General features: G+C 34.7%; 2 protein-coding genes across 3 annotated transcripts in view; both read right to left on the bottom strand.

Moving 5' to 3' along the window:
• The window catches only part of LOC112523669 (50S ribosomal protein L3, chloroplastic), a 1,703-nt gene extending 834 nt beyond the window's left edge, over positions 1-869 (bottom strand). Inside the window, exon 1 of the mRNA XM_025133357.1 lies at positions 224-869. Within this exon, the coding sequence (XP_024989125.1) occupies positions 224-818 (595 nt within the window). The 5' untranslated portion in view covers positions 819-869. The remainder of the gene's footprint in view (positions 1-223) is intronic.
• Positions 870-8,811: 7,942 nt separating this feature from the next.
• LOC112523122 (myosin-12-like) lies at positions 8,812-21,061 on the bottom strand. Of its 2 annotated transcripts, XM_025132581.1 has the most exons (38): positions 20,918-21,061; positions 20,694-20,839; positions 20,434-20,590; positions 20,077-20,135; positions 19,825-19,984; positions 19,609-19,758; positions 19,195-19,331; positions 18,953-19,099; positions 18,492-18,593; positions 18,355-18,412; positions 18,134-18,235; positions 18,020-18,057; positions 17,704-17,830; positions 17,460-17,630; positions 17,255-17,386; positions 17,056-17,162; positions 16,758-16,818; positions 16,474-16,651; positions 15,967-16,172; positions 14,960-15,079; positions 14,724-14,822; positions 14,129-14,344; positions 13,423-13,562; positions 13,233-13,334; positions 12,256-12,373; positions 12,117-12,185; positions 11,957-12,016; positions 11,516-11,686; positions 11,218-11,367; positions 10,935-11,141; positions 10,683-10,832; positions 10,532-10,602; positions 10,345-10,444; positions 10,185-10,241; positions 10,046-10,102; positions 9,787-9,867; positions 9,289-9,371; positions 8,812-9,208 (listed from the first exon to the last, which is right to left on the bottom strand). In XM_025132581.1, the coding sequence occupies exons 1-38, from the start codon at positions 21,059-21,061 to the stop codon at positions 9,085-9,087; spliced, it is 4,557 nt and encodes a 1,518-aa protein (XP_024988349.1). In that variant the 3' UTR covers positions 8,812-9,084. The 2 variants fall into 2 exon arrangements, with proteins under 2 accessions (XP_024988349.1, XP_024988350.1); XM_025132582.1 differs by lacking the exon at positions 12,117-12,185 and having other exon boundaries at positions 11,218-11,373.
• Positions 21,062-22,564: the final 1,503 nt, after the last annotated feature.

The raw sequence follows: 22,564 nt of genomic DNA, 5'->3' as shown, positions 1-22,564 counted from the left end.
TCATCTATGAGCAATTGTATCAACTCTCTTGGTCCTAATTAACTGTACTCAACTCAAAGATAACATTTGCGATCATCTATGAGCAATTGTATCAAGATAATCTAGTACCCAATTGGTAATCCTGATATTAAGCAAACTTAACCTCAAATTATGCAAAAATTGGTTGCAATTTCAAGTAACTAAAAGTGTAAAACTAAAGGGAAGGGAGGGGAGAGGAGAGGACCTTGAAACCCTTTGCCAATGGTGGTGCCAGAAACATCAACCAAATCACCTTCTTGAAACAATTCCTCCAACACCAATTTCTGATTGGGCTCGAACCCATCAACAGATTGTAACCGAAACTCTTGAAGATGCCTCAATGGAATTATCCCTGATTTTTCCAAATGACCCATCTCGGGTTTCGTCAGTTTCTTATCTCGGACCCTCCGGTACCCGACTTGAACCGCATTGTACCCATCTGTATCCTCAGTTTTCACCTGAGTCACGACATTCCCTTCTCTAAAACCTATAACAGTAACCGGAACCACCTTGCCGGTGGATTCGAAGTAAGTCATCATGCCCAATTTGGTACCCATTAAACCCACTCCGGCCTCCATGCTCATTCGGATCGAGTGAGGTCTACGGCTGATGGATTTGGTGGTTGTCAGAGGTGTTATATGGATAGGGTTGAGGAAGGAGGAGTTGGAGCAGCGGAGAGAAGCATGGCTGGTGTGGGTTTTGTGAAGACGGATAGGGAGGACTACAGAGGGGGAGGAAGAGGGACGAGATTGGGGTTTGATGGTGGTTGTAATTGAAGAAATTCGGGCGGCGACGGACATGGCTTCTGGAAATATAGAGGTTTCAGATTGGAGAAGATAGCATTGGCGATGGAGAGTAGGAAGAAGAAAGAAGAAAGGGGGGGCCTTTCTTATCCACCTATGTTATGCCGAAATAAAATAAAAAGTAAAATTCTTTTTTCCTTGTTAAATAAAAATAAAATAGGGTTAAACACAAGAAATAGCAATCTACTTTTATAAAAAAAATAATTATAGCATTTTATTTTTATTTTTTTATATTAGATCAATATACTTTTAAATTATTTTTTATTAAGACATCATACTTTAAACAATTTATCCATAATAGCAATGGGAAACCTGTTACATTTTAAACCGGTTAATCCCTTGACTTTTTTTTTTCTTGTGTGGCTTTTATGAGCTGATGTGGATGATACATCATTTTAATAACTTAACTAAAATAAAAACCTATTTCAAATTATTATTAGTGATTTTTATTTTTCATTGCTATGATAAAAAAATATATTTAATATTTTTTTATTTTTTCTTATTAAGTTGCATACAAATTAAATATTATAGAGTAAAATATTTCTTAAATAAATATGAAACATTATTTTCGAGATATATTTTGTTTGTAAAAAAAGTAAAACTTCTTATTTTATGTTGTTCAAATAAATACATATTTTTTAAAGTTCCCTTTAAAATGTTAACGAAATAAATTATGATCTATAATTTTTTAATATTGTTATATTAATAAATAATTCCAGAAAATCTAATTAATTTAATATATTTATGCGTCAAGTAAAAGTTTTTGAACAAATATAATATATTATTTAAAAGATAATATTTTTTGGTAAAAAATGAACAATTCTTATTTTCTTTTTTCAAAAAACACATATTTTTTTTAAAATATTAGCGAGATAAGTTGTGTTTTATTAGTTTTATTGATACTAGTATATTAATGAATAATTTAGAATTTTTTTAATTCATTTAATATATTTATTAAATAACATGTAAAATATTTAAATATCCAAATTAAAAATACAGTGTTTAATAAGAACTAGTAGATGCTATAATATAATAACTTTGAAAGTATAATGATGTAGCAAGAAAGTCACATCACTATAGTATATGTGGACAGCCTACTTGAACAATGAGGTGGCATGAAAACCTGGTATAATTGGTAAATTTAAATCGAAAGATTACCCAATGCTATAATGGGTACATTTTTCAAAGTACAATGTCCTAATAAAAAATAGTTTAAAAGTACATTGATGTAATAAGAAAAACTGAAAGTGCAATGTTATAATTAAGAAATTTTTGAAAGTAGATTGATATTTTGTGCATTCTATCCAATAAAATATTATGTTTTTAGGATTTTTTTTTTCTGAAAAATTCGAATATAGAAACCCAACACTTACTGGGTAAGTATTTATTGTATATATTTTTGGCTATCAAAATAGATTAATGATAAGTTTTTATAAAAACTGGTAAGAGTCATCATCCTTACTTTACCGGTTAATACTCGCGATCTTTGTCTTCTCTCTTACCCTTTGAGATTTTTAGTGTTTGTTATGTTCACTCAGTAAAATAATTAAACCGGTAGACATTTACCAAGGTAAGCATTTAGTAAGCGATCCCAACGTACAACCACCTATTAAGTGTAAGTGGTTGGTTTTAGAGTGTAGTGTCCAAAAAAAACTTGATCTCCAAAAGAAGTGTAAGTGTAACTTTCACACGTCAATTTATACAAGGACAAGACACTAGAACCAACTATATTACGTCCTGAAGGCAATTAGACTTTTTTTGACACTTCGATCCGAAATATACTTATTAATAGTTATTTGTGCAATCATTTTCAGGTAACAAATATTTTTACTGTTATGGTATTAAGGACTCATTATATTGCATATAAAACCAGTTGTATAGTATTTTCATAGAACATAAAACGCATCAAAAAGATAAATGTACAACTTAGAATGCATAAACTACAACCTATTTACTTTCACTCGCAACACTTGGTGTTACTAAAAAAGAACAACTAAAGTTTTGATGTTAACTTATATAGGTATAAGTTAAGGAAATTGTGTACAAGATAGACATGCTATAAGATCAATATATTATATTAGATGTTATATGAGTGTCATGAGTGTTTCTTATGTGGTTATTATGTATATGTGATCATCCGACTTGAAATGGAAAGGAAATGGTGTATTTTGAATGAGTACACATGACTTATGATTAAGGGGTCGTTTACCAAATGTTTACTCAGGTAAGCGTTTATCAAGTCACATTACCTTATCGAGTGAATATGAAAAGGACCAAGAATCTTACTTGATAAGAGCGAAAGCAAGGACCGAGAGTCTTACCAAGTAAGTGAGGGCGACAACTCTTACCACGATTAGCGCTTACCGGGTAAATTGCTGCATATGGTACAGTTTTAGTGTTGAGTTTTGCCGGTAAATAAGTTATTACCCGGTAAATAAGTTATAGTGTTGAGTTTTGCCGGTAACCACTTACACGCGGGAAGTGTTTGGTAAACGGCTTCTAAGTTATCTTTTTTAAAGGTAGAAGATATTTTAGGTTTGTTGGCCCGGTAAGCCTGACTTGTTTTATAAAGTGGGTAAGGGTAACTTATCAACCTTGCAAAATAAAAGGTTTTGTTATATTAGACCATTGGACAAAAAAGTAAGTTCGACATATACTGCCCGTTCTTTATACCTATGTTATGTTTATCTATAAAACCTTGATTAGGCAAAGGTAATCTTCTTGTTGAATACTGGCAGCCAATACAAGACTTATTTAGAAAACCTATTTACAAAACTAATCCTTTAATTATAAGATATTGCAAATTATGCTTTAATATGCCCCCACAAGCTAAGGGCGGGACACTACCTAAAGCTTGGATCGAAGAAAATGGAACCGTGGTGTTGACAACAGCTTGGTGAAGACATCAATGACCTGATCATCAGTGGAAATAAATTGAATTCGTAGTTCACCTCTGGAGACCTTTTCCCAAATAAAATGGAAGTCAATCTCAATGTGTTTTGTGCGGGTGTGGAACACTGGATTGGTAGAGAGGTAGGTTGTGCCAAGGTTGTCGCACCACAATATTGGATAGCCATGCATACAAACACCTATTTCACCTAGAAGGGCCTGAAGCCAGGTGAGTTCAGCTATAGTGTCCGTGATGGCTTTATATTCAGACTCAGTAGAGGAGCTGGAGACAGTTCGTTGCTTTATGGAACACCAAGAGACGAGGTTTGAGCCAAGAAATATAACAAAATCACATATAAACCTTCGATTGTCAGGATACCCAGCCCAATCAGCATCAGAAAAAGCATTAATTATAGAGTCAGAGAAGGTATGGAATGCAAGCTTGGAGTTACGCTGGATAAGAAATCCAAGAGAAGTTTTTCCCCGAATATAGTGAAGGATACGTTTCACAGCCGACCAATAATGGTCCATCGGTGCGTGTATAAATTGACACACGTTGTTAACAACATAGGAAATGTTGGTTCGAGAAAGAGTAGCATATTGTGAAGCACTTACAATTTGACAATAGTTCGTTGGATCACCAAATAGGGTACTTGACTCCCTATTTAGTTGCACAGTCGATGACATAGGAGGACGAGCCGGTTTAGCATTGGATAGGCCTGCCTGACATAGGATGTCCAGAATGAATTGTTGACTTTTTGGGTGCTAAGATCCAAAGTCGGGAGGGAAACATCCCAGCTCGTACTAGGTGTCAGCCTAACACCTCTTTTTTAAATCTCATGCTTTAGCAGGGCTTTGTAAGGACGAGTCAAAAGGGAAATGATCTAGAGCTCTGGAGTGCCATCTAGAGGCACGAGCAAAGTAGCATTTTTGGATAGCTCATACTTTAAGATAACAACTTTGGTGGCTGACGTAACCCTGATTTAAATGTAGTATGACTACAAGGATTAAATAGATATAGAAGTATTTAGTACTATGATACAAAACTTTATTTTTGAGCTGTCTTGTAAACATTGATGCCCTTTTGGGTAAACACTTTTATTTTGTGAATTTGATCAGTTTTTCACCGAAATTTAAATTGATTGCTATTTTCAAAATTTAGGGGTCTTACAGGACACAACCCGTGTCTGACCCAATGCCACAAATGACAACCTCTACTACCTGAATAGATGACTAGATCGAGGATGGTGGCGATATGCCAACAACAAACAATGGCTAGAATGCAACAATGGTGAAGGTGGGGTCTATCGACGCACGGTGGTGGACTGCAAGCAACAATGAGCAATGGTGATAGAGGAGTAGATAGACGAGCGTCGATGGTCTGCAAGAAACGGTAAATGAAAGGTAGATCGACGAGGAGTAGCAATGATAGAGGAGTAGATCGAACACCAATTAATAGTAGTAGCAAGGAGGGAACAACAACAGTGAAGGGTGAGCATGAGGAGGCGCCGAAAAGCAAATTAAATATAGGTGAACATAAGGGCATAGTTAGGAAAAAGGCGAATCGTAAATGATTGTATCCATAAAGCCGTTTCAACTAATACATTAATTATTAAGCCCCAAATAAAACTATAATATGGCTGAGCAAATAAGCCCTACATACCATTAAACCACAAATAAACCACCTCCTACTCATATAGTAGTTGAGATGGCTTTATGAATACTATATATAGGGTTGGATTCCGGTGAGAAAGAAAGTTATAATGAGAAGAGAAAGAAGAGATCTCCACCCTTGGATCAATCATAATTGATTGTCAACGGTAATGAGGTGCACCAGATCAATTCCCTTCTAAAGCTTAATTCAAAGGTGTGTCTGAGATTAAAAGTGACAAAGGGTTTAGATCTCTTCTTATATTTTTCACCATAACTTCTCTTCTCACACGATCCTACACACACGCACATACATACATATACATATACATACACACACACACACACATATATATATATATATATATATATGGACGGATAGATGGTTTATTATCCAATCACTACCATTTGTACAACCAATACAACCTAATATATCTTAGCCATCAAATTATTCATCTACGACCATCAATTGAGCACCTTGAAAGTCAATTTAAATTATATTTTGGATTTATGTTCTAATTTAAAAAGATATTTCAGAGGTAACATGAAAAATAAATATTTCATAAAAGTTATATTACTCTTAAACATGAAGCGGGTAATCAAGTTCATCGTTAGACACTAATTAGTTTCATCCAACACGATGTTTATTTTTCATTAGCATCATGTTTCATCGACACCACACTCATTCAAAAATCATATTCATTGGGGCCTCTCTTACATAAATTAGATTCATGAACATGGTGTATGTTTTTCATTAGCACAATGTTTCATCACCACCATGCTGCAAAAGAAACTGGATTCATGAACACGGTGTATGCCTCTGAACCTTCTTCAGAAGGCTGACAATTTATCAAAGAAATGTTCCCCTGTTTAGGTTTCATGTATAGCTTACGCAAATCCTTTCCATAATCATTAACAAACCAAAAACGAAAATTAAAAATCAAATGCAACCAGTTACAAAATCTCATGAGAAATTAAAATATTATAAACGTATTAATTATATGAAAAATTGAGTAGATAAAATTATCCTTCGCATAAAAAAATTGAAAAAAAATTAAAAAAATAATGATTGGTTTAAATTGGGTTATAGTGGTTGTAGAAATGAGATATGTTGTATTTGAAACGTCTTATATATACTATAAATACGTATTGTCAAAATATATTATATCTATAAAAATATTATAAAATAAAATTTTTATATATGAATATATATAAATACTAGAAGGGTACTCGTGTAATGCAGCGAGATACATTTTGATTTTAATATTTCATTTTATTCTTTATCTCAGTCGATATTATAATATGTTTTGATGTGATTTTGAGAAATCGATGATGTTTTTATTTTTGAATAAAATATAAATTTGAAGATATCATAAAAATTTGACAAAAATATATCGATATTAATATCAAATTAACTATTTAAAATTTCTCATTTTTTGTGTAATTTTTTTATTCAGATTTTTTATTATAATTTAATTTAAGTACAATAACAAAGTAATTTATATTTGGTTTAATAATATAATTTTATTTTAAAGATAATAATTAATTATTTTGTTAGAACTCGATAATTATCTTAATTATATTTTAAAATGAGATATTTATCCTCTATTTGATTATGTTTATTCGCAGTTAGTTATACGAATTTAAACATCAAGTTTTGATAAGTTGTATTTATGCATATTTTACTTGTAATTTTGAATTTTAAGTAATATGCATCAATATACAGTACTTTATGCATAAAAATGGTTTTTAAGAGTTTTTGTCAAATGTTTTATAATATAGTATAAATAATATATGAATATTTATATTTAAACTTATTTAGGTGTATTTAAACTTGTAATCTGGTTTAACCATTTTGACCAGTTGTACCCTTCGATTCATAAGATTTTCTAAATTACTGTTACAATTTGGTTTGTGATTTGAAGGTTCTAAATCACTATAAGGGGGTGTTTGGGATTGCTTATTTTAGATATTTTTCACTTATTTCAGTCTGACACCGGTGATAAGCTAAATGCTAGTGTTTGGATGAAGAAAAATAAATCTGCTTATACCGGTGCCAAACCGGTAACAAACAATTTTTGATAAGTTAATCATTCCTTACTTGTAAAAAACTGCTTATTACCAGTTTACCATTTTAACACTGTTTTATTAATGTTTGTTAATTATTAATCTTATTGATATGAAGTTTTGTTAAATATATTATTATAAATGATGAAAAATAAATTTTTACATGTTAAAAACTGTCGTTTTTGGTTATTTTATATATATAAGCAAAATTTGTCAAACACTAAAAAAACAATTTATCAACTTATTGCTTTTTGGTACAACTATAAGCTAATCCAATCTCTTTTTTTACAAAACTCTAGTTTAATACCACATAAATTAATAAACAATTTTACATAAAAACATAAATTATTTTAAATAAGTAATCCCAAACAAACTCTAAGTTGATGGTCAAGCTCAAGCCCACTCGATATTAAACAAAAGTTGATGGTGCATGTAGTACGTATATTGTAGGGATTTCCCGCGTGGTTTTAGAATCAAATTGTGGTTAGCGGAAGCCATGGATGGCTGCCAAAAATGCCTATTCAAATCCCATGGAAGCAATCTCCAGATAAAGTAAAACCTTCAGGTACTTCTCTTATCTCAGGATTTCTTATTTCATTTCAAAATCCCGATTAGGTTTTTGTAACCATTCTGACTACAATTACAACAATCAACTCACATGCATGATTTCATTAATTTTTTTTTTTTTGGTGAGGATGTCAATATATCTTTGCCTTTCTCTGTTTTCTTGTTCTGCCAATGCCCTTCGCCCCTTCAACAGGCAGCAGCTTCCCTTCAAATGGAAAAGTAGTGTATTACTGCTTTTAAGTGGTTCTTTTATGGTTTTTAAAATTCATTACAAATTCAAATAGCTAGAATGATCATTGAATCTAACCACTGTTGTTCTAAATAGGGCTTATATATGTTTTTTGTACTTCTGTTGATTGCTGATATTTTTCACGTTTTAGAAAACTTGTTCTTATGGTGTTGGATAAAGCTGCCTAATTAATGGAAAAATGGGATGTTATGATCTACCGTTTGGAGAAGGTCATGGAAGGGCATTCTTCTGGCCAGTGATATGTTCGTAGTTATGGTCAAATTCATCATAGCACTAACCAGTTTGATAGTCGAAACTCGGTTTTGCTTGAATAGCAGATATAATCTTTCATCTTCTCCACTGTTGGTGCCTCGTAATTTCATTCCATGGTTAATATAGGACTAAACAAGTCTTCTACATCATTATTATCTGAAGATTGTGAATTCTTTTTTGCTGCATTTCTTGATGTATGTCCATGGAACATCTAATAAAATATCCTCTTCATTTAGACCGGGAAATTAGTAACCAACAAACTTGTTTATGCAAGAACAAAATCTCCCACTTATCTTGAATAGTATACCGGTTCCTGTCTTCTTTAAAACAAATTCAAGTATATCAGTTCCTGTCTTCTTTACAACAATCACCTGCCCTCACACTTTCAATACCACTCCATAACATATCGAAAATTGTCAAGTCATCTTTTGACTTTTGGATGGAAGAAAGAATAAAAAACAAATCAATCTCACATATTACTCATCTTATCATATTGTGGATCCCGCAGAAACAAAATGGGGATTTGCAATCAATCAATTACAGTGGAATTGATCTTTCTTCTGTTAATATCAAGTGTAATAAAGAGTTTCACTCTGTTTGCTGCAACAGGAAATGAAAATCCGATCTCTGGCGGAGGAGAGGTGGTGGATCCATATCAGACAAGTTGAAATCTTGGTAACTCTGTGATATTTCTTCCACAGAGAATGGTATGCTAAATTATGTAAAAATTTGTTAATTAGTAATGTGTCAATCTTTGATCTCTGGTAGCTGTTATAGCTGCATGTTCATTACCTGGAATCTACATCAAGCAAGAAAGAATTGTTGGGCATGCTGATTGAATCTTCTGCCATTAGTGATCTCATCTTGCCAATTGCCTGAATTCCATAAAGAATGAGTTCACAGATAACAAATTGAATATCTTTCATCAAGCATAGATAAAAGATACATCATGACACCTTCAAATGAATTCTTTCTCTTTTTGTCTTTCATGAAACGTTCTGATCCCAATTGGGGCGAGTTTGATAAAGACTACTTATGGGTTTATAAACTTTGCAAGAAGTTACTCTGTGAAAACTTTGTGAAATTTATGCATACTTCCCAATTACAACATGAGAACCAATTTATTGCAAAGTTTTGCATACAAATAAGTTATGGAGCTTTTGCTAAGTACATGCAATTCTATTTGATATCTAGATAGCAACCCATTGAAGAATGTATAATCTGCATTAGATTTGAGGGTCATCTAAATAGTCAAAATTATATCAATAATGAAATCTGTAGATTACATACCTCCTGGGATAAGCCTTGGGTTCCATATTTGTCATCCCAAAACATAGTTCCAATACGATATATTTGTGGAATGCTCAACATCTAATCAGTATGGGAAACAGAAAGCAAAGTTTAGATTTGTGTTAATCTTAATTTTCATAATTGTGGTGATTATTTTCCAGAAGTAATTCTTGAAACTCTCTTCAAGATGTGTTTTTCTTGTTGTATTAGGAAAAACTGAATAATTATAAAGATGGCAAAAATGCATTTGACTTGTTACCGGGCAGAGTTCATTTGTAAGCTCCTCCAAGGACTTCTGAGTTTTTTGGTGTGATACCTGCATGAGTGTTGCATCTTTTATTATCTTCAATCCTTTATTGTGGGCGCTTTATTAAATATAAGAGGGCTGTACATCATACCAGAAATCCAACAGCTTGCCTTATGTGATGTAGTCCATCCCATGACCATCCAGCAAACTGTATTATTACAGAATATAATATACAATGAATTCTTATCAAGATCCTGATATGGAGTATTTCCTATGTTCAATAGTAAGTGGTTGGAGGATTAACAAATTACCTGGTCTGTTGCTTTCGTGCACCACAGCTCAAGTTCATGCAAACCTGACTTTAGGTATTCACCATTGCTAAACGAGCAGCATTCACGTCGAAGCAGTAAGCTTCAAAATGACAAGATGTATAAGTATTTGAAACTTGAGTAACATAAGTAAAACCTTCCTTTAAAGTTTGAAGTAGAGGCACCTTACCTATTGAAAAGCTGGACATCTATGAATGAGAATATCTGACTGAAAATTTTCCTTGTGATTATTGAAGGAACCTAAAGATATTACAACTGTTGTTATATGTTGGCTTGTAAATTGATATTGATCTAAAGTGAATTTTGTTTTCTGTGCTTACATAGTTTTCAGACAGAATGCACAAGATGTGATCCAAGCTATTAACAATGCTTTGCCAGTGTATGCTTGATGCCTGTTGTTTTGCCATAATATTTGAAAGGATGTTTCTTGATGCCCTTCTTATCGATCCGACCCTTGTGGATCTTGGTGCCTATTATTGGATTAGAGGGCAGAAATGTAGTCGCATTGGAGAATTTAAGTGTTTACCTAAGTGTTTTCTTAATGCCTCAATGTCTGATCGATAAGTGTTTACCTGTATACATGAGTTCAGAAATGGACTTATCTCTTTCTTCAAGCTATCACGAATCATTCCATACAATTTTTCGGCACAGGCTGTTAGGTGTTGCTTGAACAAAAGCGCAGGATACTTGGCTTCTATTTTGGATTGTGCACTTGGCTTTCCTTCCATTCCACTATACCCACTAGAGCTACCCATGGCCATAGGAGATACAAGGAAACCCTGCTAATACGTAATTAGAATTATAGAATTAAAAAGGAAAGTGTTTGTCGCAGAAAAGACAATTGGAAGAGCTTACTTGTGCCATGCTACCAAACAATGTGGAGGGCGAGAAGCGATTGCGTTGTGGAGATTTATAGGGTGAACCACTTGCCTTGATTGTACTTTGTAGCAGGAACAAAAGAGTTGAAGTTGTTGATAGCCAGTATGCTAAATCTTTGATGTTATCCTGAGTCTTGATTGGCATGAAATGTCAGGTCAGTTCCAATTGCAAATAAGAATGCCCCCCCAAGCTGGTTATGCTGGAGGACCATAACTGGCTAGATGCATGGATTTTCAATATTCTTCACATCTTTAGGATATATGCTGAATATTACCTCTATAGCCGATCGAATTGTGTGAATAATTCTATCAAATATTTGTGTCTTTTCTGCCTCAAAGGACCTCCACTGAAGTAATGTTTTGTACACAGTGCAAGCTGCAACAGATCTGGTCTTGTCAAATTGCTTGTCTTCCAGCAGACACTTGATCAGTACATCATGGTTCTCCTGCTTGTGGGAAAGAACGAACAGGAAAGAATAGCAGTTGGGCAATCAAAAATATTAGTTCAAATCGCTGGAAAAGTTCTAGATCTCATTTCATTTTAGAAATTCCATTTTATTTTTGGGTTCCATATATCTGGTGTTGGAAGAAATGATGATATGATTTTGTTCCCGTTTGCTTGATGTGAGGAGAAACGGATGGGACCTACAATTTGACAAAGGAGAAGGGAGGACCATGGCACAAAAGAAATGGAACCCTGAATTTTGAATGCATACCTGCTGCCTGCCTGTTAGTGATTTTTGTTTAGTTAGGAAGGATACATCATTGCTGGACTCCTAAAAAAGAGAATTTGTTCATCGTTATAACAATACATCAAATCCTTAAATTTCTTTTACTATTATTCTGAGAGATCTTCTGTGAGAAAGGTGGACATACTTTTGTCTTTTCTTGCTCTGCATCAGGTGCTTCAAAGCTGTCTTCCATTCCATGTCCATTAACCGAACTCTGTGATGTCTAAAATCGATATTAAATTTAAGCACTCATCTCTAAAACAATGCTACTAAGTCTAACCTACCTGTAGTTGTGGCAAAACCTTTTCTGTTGTGGTTATCAGTTTTACAACCTCCACAACCGTTGTTTGGTTCTGAAGGTACTTATTCTCTGACTCTAATTCTTTGATCTTGCTTCGGAGGCTGAAAGAGAAACGTGATATTCATGATTTTACTCCAAAAAACTGTTGTAAACCGATGTATCTTAGAAACTGCATTTTAACATAGCTGACCTCGAAATCGATGTTTATAATTACAATTTGCAGTTTGTAGTGATAAATGGAATTGAGTGGAAAGTGAAGCTCACTGAAGCATTTGCTTTTTGATTTCTTTTTCTTTTTTGTGTGTGTCCAAACAAAATCCATTCAGTATGAGTGATCAAGTTTATATCTATCATTCTCCTATTTTATTGATAGGTAGGGAGGACCTGTGAAGGAAAGGTAGAGTAAGAAATTGGAGAGATGAGAACTCTGAAATGTGACAAAATGTGACAACTATACCAAATAACCAATATTCTATGCAGTATTTAGCACTTCCATATTATCTAGACGTGACTTTGATATTGGCACAGCATATTTTTCTTGCCAAAGTTAAAGTTTATGTGATTGAAATTGGCACTACAAAGAAAAGGGAAGTACAAAAAACTACTTATTAGCACTGTATGCCTCTAGTGTCTAGATAGAACAACCAAGTTTGAAGTGCGTTTAAATTTCTTTTGTAGATTTCTCTCAAAGTCATATATTGAAGAAAAACCATTCTGATAGAGCGACATAACCACTACACTAAAAAGAATCCATTATATTTTCTGTTACAGGTAGGCAGGCACATATTTTGGCACATTAGTTTTAAACCTCAACTAGGCTTAAAACCTGAAGAATGGTAGGAGCATATTGAATGTTCATTGCACCACCATATTCAAAGAACTTGATTTCTTGTGGGGTAGATATAATAAAGAAAAGGAAGGGTAAAAGATAGTAGCAAGTTATATAGTTTGTGTTCTTACCGTTCGGTTTCTTCATAGAGGTCCTCATTTGTTGAAGCAACCAATGCTTGTTGACGCAGAACCTGATTCTCTGATTCGAGGGTGGATGAATTCACATCTAATCTGTTTATGTGCAAGAATAGAGATCTAGTAACTCAGGGTCCAAGTACAGACCTTATTATATCAGTGTAACTTAATGGACCTCAGCTACCTTTCAATGGTTTCCTGAAGTTGTGAGACTTTAAGCTGTGAATCTTCCAGCACTTTAAGTATACCTCTGCTCTTGTTTTCAACTTCATGGTACTTCTGCTCAAACTCTTCAACTCTTTTCTTCAGCTCTAAAATTTCATTCTGCACATGGACAATTATCTCCAGTTATCATTTATTGTTTAAATGCTCACAGGGATGTATCAGAGTAGCTAAGAGTGCTTTTTTAATCTTTTTTCCTAAACCCACACCCACACCCCCAGAACAGCAACATAAAAAAGAAGCAGCAGAAAATAAAAGATAAAATAAGAGTACTGCTATATCCTCCTAAACATCTGTCTAAAAATCCTCCTAAAGGACCCACCTGCAAAAGTCTAAACACCACATGATTGGCCAGATGTTCTTTAGGAAGATATGCCATTACTCATAGTATACAAAGCCCAACCATGAAAAATTGTTACCTAGATCTTGTATCTTGTATGACTGTGTGGCACTTAAAAAAGTACTATTACTGTATCATATTTTCATATGCTTCCTTCGATATGCCCACAGCCAACTAGATAATATGGTACTATTATGGTATCATATATTCATATGCTTCGTTATGCTATTCACATGCCTTCTATATACAATTCACATTTGTTTTTTGAGTGGCCAGGCACAATGATGACCAGAATAAAGGAATAGGAGCTTTAGATGCTTGATGATACCTCTAGTTCATGATTTTGATTAGTTAATTCTTCCACTTTGGTGTTGTCTTGGATTGTTACTTCTTTGATGACTGGAGGTGCTTGTTCAATAGCCAATTTTGCTGCTTCTTTCTCGCAAATGATTTGGTTGTGTGCTTCTTCCAGCTTCCCTTGCATTTCTTGCAAAATATTCTGTAACTTTGTAATTTCTTGTCCCTTTGTTTCTTCGAGATCAACCTGCAAGTTACAATATATTTATAAAATATCCTTCCCTCGATTAATCATATATGTTCTCTGTTCTTTTACTTTCAGGTTCTCCCAACCTTTCTACACCATATATTCAATATGTTGAGCTACTATTATAGGAGGACGCCTGAATGTAAATATAACTCTTAAGGTGCAGATCCAACAGCTGTCCTGATTGACTGAAAGCTTTCAATGGAATTAGAAGTTATGGCTTTACTTGGTTGACCATGCAGCTGATCCATATGACCATTATGTGACAAAGTTTGTGTGCGCTAAACCAGGTATAAGTGTAATCTAAAACATTTAGCTGTACTTCTGCCTGAGATATTTGCAAGCTATCTTGCACTAACAATTAAACGGAAATTTATACCCTCAAGTGCTTTTCAAAGTCTAGTCTCCATGTTAATTCTTCAACACGCTTCTCTAGCTTGTCCTTAGCTTCTCTAAGGGCCCCAGCATCTCTTGCAGCCTGCAATAAGGGATTATAAGTTATTGGTGATATATAATCTTTTACCTGGGAGCAGTTAGCAGGACTCCAAGTAGATGATACTTTTTTTTTCGATAAACAGAGAAGATACTTTGGTTCTAGAGACAAGATGCACTGACCATCTTCAACATTTTTAATTCCTTCCTTGCTACCTTTGATCTCCAAAGACATTGAAGTGTAAGAGTTGCTTTCTTCTGATGCTTATATGCAGAAAGAGCATAAAATCTCCGCCATTCTGTCTGTAAAACAAGGAGCCAATCATAATCTAGAGGTCAATTTTGAACCTTATTTTAGTTAGTTGGAGTGCATGCAACTACCTTGATTATATTGTTTACTAGCTACTTCAATGTTAAATGAGTAGGATGAGAGCCATAAATTCTTGAAGGGTTAATAGATGAAGTGGTTACTGTATTTTCACAAATCTTTGATTCAGCATACTGGAATAAGAAGGATTACCAATCACATACTTATACTCTCACAATGATGTCAATTACATCATTTCGTCCAATTTTAATGAATTAACTAACATAAAATAGTGAATTTCAGGCAAGAAGACAAGGGGAAGAATAATTTGACAAAGAGAATGTCAATAATCTCAACTATTGTTACTGATTCATGCTACGTATTTTTTTTTATTAAATATGGATAAACATGATGCAAGTGGTTATGGTTATGAGAGCAACAATATCTAACTGATAAATATTTTGTTGAAGTATATAAATGGTAAAAAACATGAAAGCACAATGACCTCTTTCTTATTTTCATTTTTTCAATCTATATTACCAACATAAAAATAAAGTTATTTAGTTCCTCAAATGGTTCCAAAACCATATGAGTTTCCTTCAACTCTCTGTTGAGGATAAGATTACTACTGGCTCACTTTAGAATTTGGTTTCCATCCATTTAACTTATCTTTTACATCTACTGTCTTCACTTTCTAGCCACCATCTCCATTTATTCTAACATCATGGAGAAGGGGCCCACTAAATGAAACTGAGAAGATAAACAACATATGAACTCTTGTATTTCTTAACACTATGCTAAAATGGTTTTTATATTATGCCCTGTAAAGTTTGCATCTATGAATAGCCAAGCCATAATTTCTGGATCAGGACAGATGCAGTACCTGAATTATAGTTGCAGCCTTGTTCCTTCTTCTGTGTCTATACTCATCTCGGGCAGCCATTGCCCTTAACCCAGTTTGAACAGATAGTGTCGCTTCCTGTAAGTGCTTGTACGCCATTCTTGATGTACGACCACGATGATACTTCTGTATTCGGATAGATGCCGCTTCCTTCCTCAAGTAGTCATATAGCTTATGTGCAAGTCTTGCTGTGTAGGTAGGAAAAGGAAATTTGTCATAGCATGCTTTGGGCAAAAGATGCTTATTTTTGGGGAAAAGATGCTTATGAAGCTAGTGGGAACGGCGTTGTGATATCTAGAGTATACATGTTATTGAGTACTACGTGTTTTACTCCATGTAATATCACGGTGAGAATAATTTGGCAGCCGAGTATGTAAGAAGTGGAATAATGAGATGCCATTCTGATGTGACTATGTATATGGGTTTACTTGATTACTTTATTAGTGAGTAATGGTGTAATCAGTAAATTCCTTAGCAGGAAAAGGTTACCTCTCCATAGCTTTTGTACATCGATTGTGGCCCTTTTAAGGGTAATGAACTCTTTATGCATGAGATATGTTTGGATTTGCCTCTGAATTTTCCTTGCTGCTGTTGTCAGAACTTCAGTTCTTCGTGCATCTAATTCGGCCATCTGTCCAGCTCTTAGAAAAACCTTGCTTTTGCCTATCTGAAATATGGAGCAGTAAGCTGGAATGCTTCTCATCAGGTTCCTAGAAAATCGACTGTTCATATGTCGTATGATAGGATTTTTAGATGGTTTTTAGTTGTACTACCTGATAACCCTTCAGTCCAAATCTGTCACAAATTGCTGCACATGCTGATTTCTCATCACATCTGCATACAGAAAGAGCAAAGACAATTCCGGAACTATAAATATCGATGGTTATGATGCTGTTTAAGACTAATAAGGTAAAAAAAATAATATTTGGCATGTTTGTTACTTGCTGGTTACTGCTTTCTTGTAACTAATCATTCTGCACCAAATCATTCAGTTTCTACCTAACAACCCTTATATTTGCTTCATATCCTAGTTACTTGCATCTTACAAAATGATATAGAGAATGTATTTACCCATGTAGAACTTCTGGAGCCAACATTCCAAATCGTTCCAGGAACTCAACAAAAGCTCTTTTTGTTGGATAACCAGCACAGCTTATTCTAATTGCCTCTAGTACACCCTGTCAAAATAACAACCACATATTTCTCATTGGAATCTAATATTCAATCATGATATCGTTGCCGCTAATCAGGTTCAAGAAAAGTAACTTACTCCACATCTTAACTGATTTAAAACGTTGTCATTTTCAAATATCCCTGGCTTCAAGACCGTATTAGGCTTTACACATCTGATGTAATGTGGCTCTGTAGTGCTCAGGGTTTCCATTAGAGATTGTAATTGTTGCTGCAATTTGAAGTTGGATGAGGTTCTTAAAAGTTGAATAGAAGTTATTTGCGATCAAGCAGATTCACCTTACCTTAAAGCGAGTTCCAATTGAAGAAAATTTGGATTGTTTAGATGTTTCCTCAGCTAATGATGGGAAAAGATTCGCCACAAAAGGGCACTTTGAGGCATCCAACAGGGCTTGGTGTTCTGCTATAACATAATCCTTGTTCTTGTCGAGGAAGTGGTCTGCTTGGTAAGTAACCTATATGATGGAAACCTTCAGTAAGAAGATCTTTTTTACAATATATGATAATTAGTACATAAATTCTTCTTACATCTCCAGCATAATGGTTGATCGTGAAATTTGTTCTCGAAAGTTTTGGCTTACTGAATCGTTTGTGTGCTTTATAAGACTGGTACATTCTTTGCGCAAATGTCTCGTGTGTGGCCTTTGGAAACATACTGCATATGAAGAGGATAAAGCTTCATATCCTTGCATTTCGTTTCGTTGAGTAGGTTCATTATTTTTAAGTGTTGTAATGTGTATAGACTACATTGAATTATTGATGTTTTTAAGCACATCTGGCCTCATGAAGCTAACATCCAGTTCTGTGAAACGCAATCACTAATACATGTAGGACAATTACGTACCATGCTTCATCTAGAAGAGCAATGATACCCCCAGGTTTCTGCATATTCAAGTACATATGATCAAAATAATGCTCTGGGAATTCTTCAATATGGTAATAATATAAAAACTGATACCTTTTCAATGAGATCTAAAACATCTTGATTATCTACGAATTCTACATAGCTCCAGTTGATTTCCTCCTTTGTGTATTCTTCTTGTTCCATCTTGAATACATGCTGTAAATATGCTTTTGCCCATTTATATTTGTAATGGATCTTTTCTTAGGTATGCTAGCAATATTATGCATTCACAGAAAGAAGGAATTCATAAAAAATATGTGGTTTTCACACATTACCTGATTAAAATGCTGTTGCAACTTTTCATTTGTCAGGTTGATGCACAATTGCTCAAAGCTGTCAATAAGAAGTTAGTAAAGTCACATTTGTTAGCGGTAAGAGTTGGTCACTGTTCGGTGAAACTACTGTTATGTACCTGTTAATCTTGAAGCTTTCAAAACCGTAGATATCAAGGACCCCAATTATACTTTTTGCATTTGGATCTTGACCAATTGAATTGTTTATCTTGTCCACAATCCTGCCATAGTTCATAAATTTGAGTGTTCAAGCATTCATTATGGTCACTGTAGCATGTTCGATTTTAGACTGATATGTTTGATGCATGACATCACATATATGCAATTGTAGTCCTATCACATTTCCAAATTTTGCGGAAAAAGTGGCATCGATTCATGTGTATATATAATCAGATACTTCACTCAAGTTCAGTAATGTCCATTTGACACATAGTAAACCGCTTGATGATTTGGTGTTTTTTGCTTCATAGGCACACTCCTGGTGTAAAGTTGATCTTAAAATGTTTGAGTTCCCATGTCAATAACAAAGCTTGATGTCAAGATACCGGAATTTGAAATTTTGAATTTCAAAGTTCCTTACCAATCAAACAGTCTGGAGTAAACTGTTTTTGCCAGGGCATCACGACTCAAAGCAGCTGAGGCTGGATCCAGTGGTTTTGTAATGTTTCCATCAGGAGTTACAATAACACGTTCACAAAGTGATTCTTCAAGTGATTTTTCGTTGCACCTGCAAGAAAGTTAGTTCAGATAAGCTTACTTTTAGATGCACCATGAAGACTCAACAACAGTGGACAATCAGTTCTTTGTTGATCAGAGTCAGACATGAGTAGCTCTGCTGCAGTACGAAGATGATAGAGTGACTTCTCATTTTTTATTTTAGAAGAATCAGCTTCCTTCCCCTTCATGAATTCAATGTTCCCCAGATGAAGAATTGCAGCTACAACGCGGAATATAGCATCCTACAAAGGTATGAGCTTTCTTTTTCAGAAATCTATTAGTTAAGCCTTTCTAATTTGGGCAAATTGCATGAAAATGCAACATACTTGTCTAATTCCTATTTTGTGTAACATACTTTCATATCAAACATTTAGGTACCTGGTATATGAGAGTGCAACATTCTGAGGTACCAAAATCAAGGTTTTGAAAGTACGCTACACAAAATAGGAATCGAGGACCAAATTGCACTGCATTTTCATGCAATTTTCCCTATTAATTTTAGTAATCTTGGTACTTTACCTGCTCTTCCTGGCTGATCCCCACAACATCCATTGCATTTCTTGTTTCCAAATACTCCCTTCCATCATCTATGTTTGCTACTTCATAGCAATTAGTTTGGTTCAAATAGTGGAATGTTCTTGGATCTCCTAGTTTGAACTTCTTGGCATCCTGAAAATAATCATCATTAGTATCAGCTGCCTATGATCAAACAATACTTGAATGAATACAAGATACCTCAGGTGGTGCTGCGCAGAGCATGTAGAAACAATGGTAGTTCCTTTCTGGGTCAGAAACTTGGCAAACACGCGATCTTTCAAGAAGGTAAGTCCTGACTGCAGCCCCAGATATCTTTCCTTGCTTGTCGAACTGGATCTCTACAAATTTACCAAAACGACTGGTACAAACACTCAGTCATGTGTAATTTTCTTGTAAGTCGATCTACGAGATCTTTAAACTCAAATTTGAAGTTATTACATGACTTTTCACCTGGAATTGTTGTTCTTGACAGTTTTGGCATTCCCAAAGGCTTCCAGTACTGGGTTGGACTGATGAGTAAAGTCAAAGTTGTCATTAAATTTTTATCTCTTTAACGATTGTTCCCTCCATCCCACGAAAATTGCAATGCCCTCCGTTTCAGGATGTCCTATGAAAATCTCAACATTTTCTTTATTTTCCTATTGTCATCATCTTACTATCCAAATGATGCACAAGATTCCCGTATTTCTTTTTGTTGGAGGCATAATTTCACAAAAACTACATGCCAGTCAAATGTTGCAGTTTTCATAGGATCGAGAGTGCGTACGCTGTGAAAATTCGAAAAATCTTTAGTTACAAATTACCAACCTCCAGAACTTGTTGTTCAACTGTTCTTCCTTCAGTTCTGGATCTGCCTCCCATGAAAGCAAGATATCTCATTAACATTTTCGTCGTCTCCGTTTTCCCTGCACCACTCTCTCCGCTCACTAAGATAGACTGACTTCCATGTTCATGGATCATTGCTCTAATAATATAACAAAATTGTTAAAACTCATGCTGTTTTCATTTCTTCTCTTCACACATACTTTCTGATACTAAATTTAACGTGCTAAACCGCACCACATTACCTGTAACAGTCATCTGCAACGGCAAAAAGATGAGGGCTTAACTCCCCAAAAGCCGTTCCTTTATACTGCTCCATCATATGGACATCATACAAATGTGGAAGTCTCCTGAATGGGTTCACTGCTATCAGAATGTTCCCTGTGTAAGTCTGCTTATATCATAACTTAATACTTTAGTAGTAGTTTCACTTCAATTCTAAAAGATTTCAACTATTTAATTTACTTACGTATATTTCATTGAGAGCAAACCGAGCAGAAAGGTTGTAAAGAACTCCTGGCTCATGGAGGTAAGCTAACTTGGTCATGTCATCAACCCCTGCAGGGGGTGCCTCTGTGTCCTTTGGGTATATTTTGGAAATATCTACTATCATCTGAAACATATCATAAACAGTTCTTAATTTTGGTCTTTTACTTATTGTTTGTACTAATCATATATCATGATCAGTGTACAATATGAACAATCGAATGAAGGGTCTTACAGTTTTCCCATTTGTGGTGATTATGGTGGCATTATTGCCTTTGATTTTGATCACTTCTCCATCAATCCATGCAACTTCAGGATCCTCTGCCCATATGTGCGATCCAACAATGATGTTAACTGGAGTTCCCTGGATGCATCAGACAACATAAAAAGGTAAAGATTACAACTTTTGTTCATATTGTATAACATGAACTCCTGGATCTGCATAAAGCTTACCATTTCTTCAAGTCTATAGGATCATCAGAAAGAGATTAATTACTGTGTCTGTGTGTGTTTGTGTGTTTAAAGAGGGGGGGGGGGGATTATGAGTTGGGTAGATTTTGGAAATAGAAAACTAGTAAAGAAGGTGAAAAAAGCAGGTCTCAAAGGAAATAGAAAGCAGAAGAGGGTAATGGTGATGGTGGACCTGGTGGGAGTCACCCCCCTTCCCCCACCGTCCACCTCCTGTCACCTTTTCCCTGGTCACTGCTAATAAGATGCTGACTTGGCGCTTAACCTTTTAAGCCTGTCATTCTTGTTTTGTCCATTAGTTATATGCCACGTGGTTCCCGGGTTATTTGAGGGTTTCATTTTAGATTTTCATGTGATTTACCTTTTTTACTTTCATAAGTGGCATTTCCTTGCAAATCAACTTTTCTTAAGTATATAATATTTATATACGAATGAAACTCACACGCACTCTGTAATCCCCACCTTTGGAGATGTTGGAACCCTGACCTTCAGGAACCGCAAGGGTTGTGGCGTAGTGGTTGAGGTCCTGAGGAATGTAGTGGAATAACCCATCTGCCCAGGTTTCGATTCCAGGCGTATACAATGATTGTGGTCATTGAGTTTATCATGGTTGATTTTTTGTAGTCAGAATTTGCAAGGATTAGTCCACATAGCCTAGGACACTTTTCCAAAGAAAAACTTGGGTTACTGGATATTGTTAGGCCAAAATCCCTTTGGTGAATAAATTTTGGACAAATCATGTGAATGAAAAATGCAAAACAATTCATTTTCTTCGCATTTTCACAAAAAAAAACCCGATGATTTGTTTGCAACAAAAAGGTCAAACAGATGGTTTAAAAGTGAAATGTCTTAGATTTCTTATTTTTATATTAATGGACCCATTTGCTTATAAAATACCAAAGAATATTGTATACCATGTTTTTTATGCTGACCCTCAAAATAAAGGAGTCTTTGAGTTTTGGCCCTTTTGACTAGTTGTGGGATGCATCATCAAATTTGCAGGTGGTACTTAGTTTACATTAAAAAATAGTGATTTATGCTTTTGAACAGTTGTTTTGTCCCTTTCTTTTGAATTAAAAATGGGATCAAAGATCTGCTTATCTGTCATTCTTTGCTGTATGAAACACACATTCCTTATGCAATGACTTTATTGCCCCTATCT

Source organism: Cynara cardunculus (assembly GCF_001531365.2).
Source record: "Cynara cardunculus var. scolymus isolate 2C chromosome LG 12, CcrdV1, whole genome shotgun sequence".
In the NCBI taxonomy this organism is placed as follows: domain Eukaryota; kingdom Viridiplantae; phylum Streptophyta; class Magnoliopsida; order Asterales; family Asteraceae; genus Cynara; species Cynara cardunculus.
Note: the sequence above shows the minus strand (reverse complement) of the source record. Positions and strands in the feature narration are given on the sequence as shown.

Excerpts from the sequence above, each read along its gene's own strand:
- LOC112523122 (XM_025132581.1), bottom strand. The coding sequence starts at position 21,061 with ATGATAGTAGATATTTCCAAAATATACCCAAAGGACACAGAGGCACCC. Across the intron at positions 19,985-20,076 it reads GTCAAGAACAACAATTCCAG|TCGTTTTGGTAAATTTGTAG; the intron begins GTGAAAAGTCAT and ends TGTTTGTACCAG. Across the intron at positions 10,103-10,184 it reads GGCAAGCTGTTGGATTTCTG|GTATCACACCAAAAAACTCA; the intron begins GTATGATGTACA and ends ACACTCATGCAG.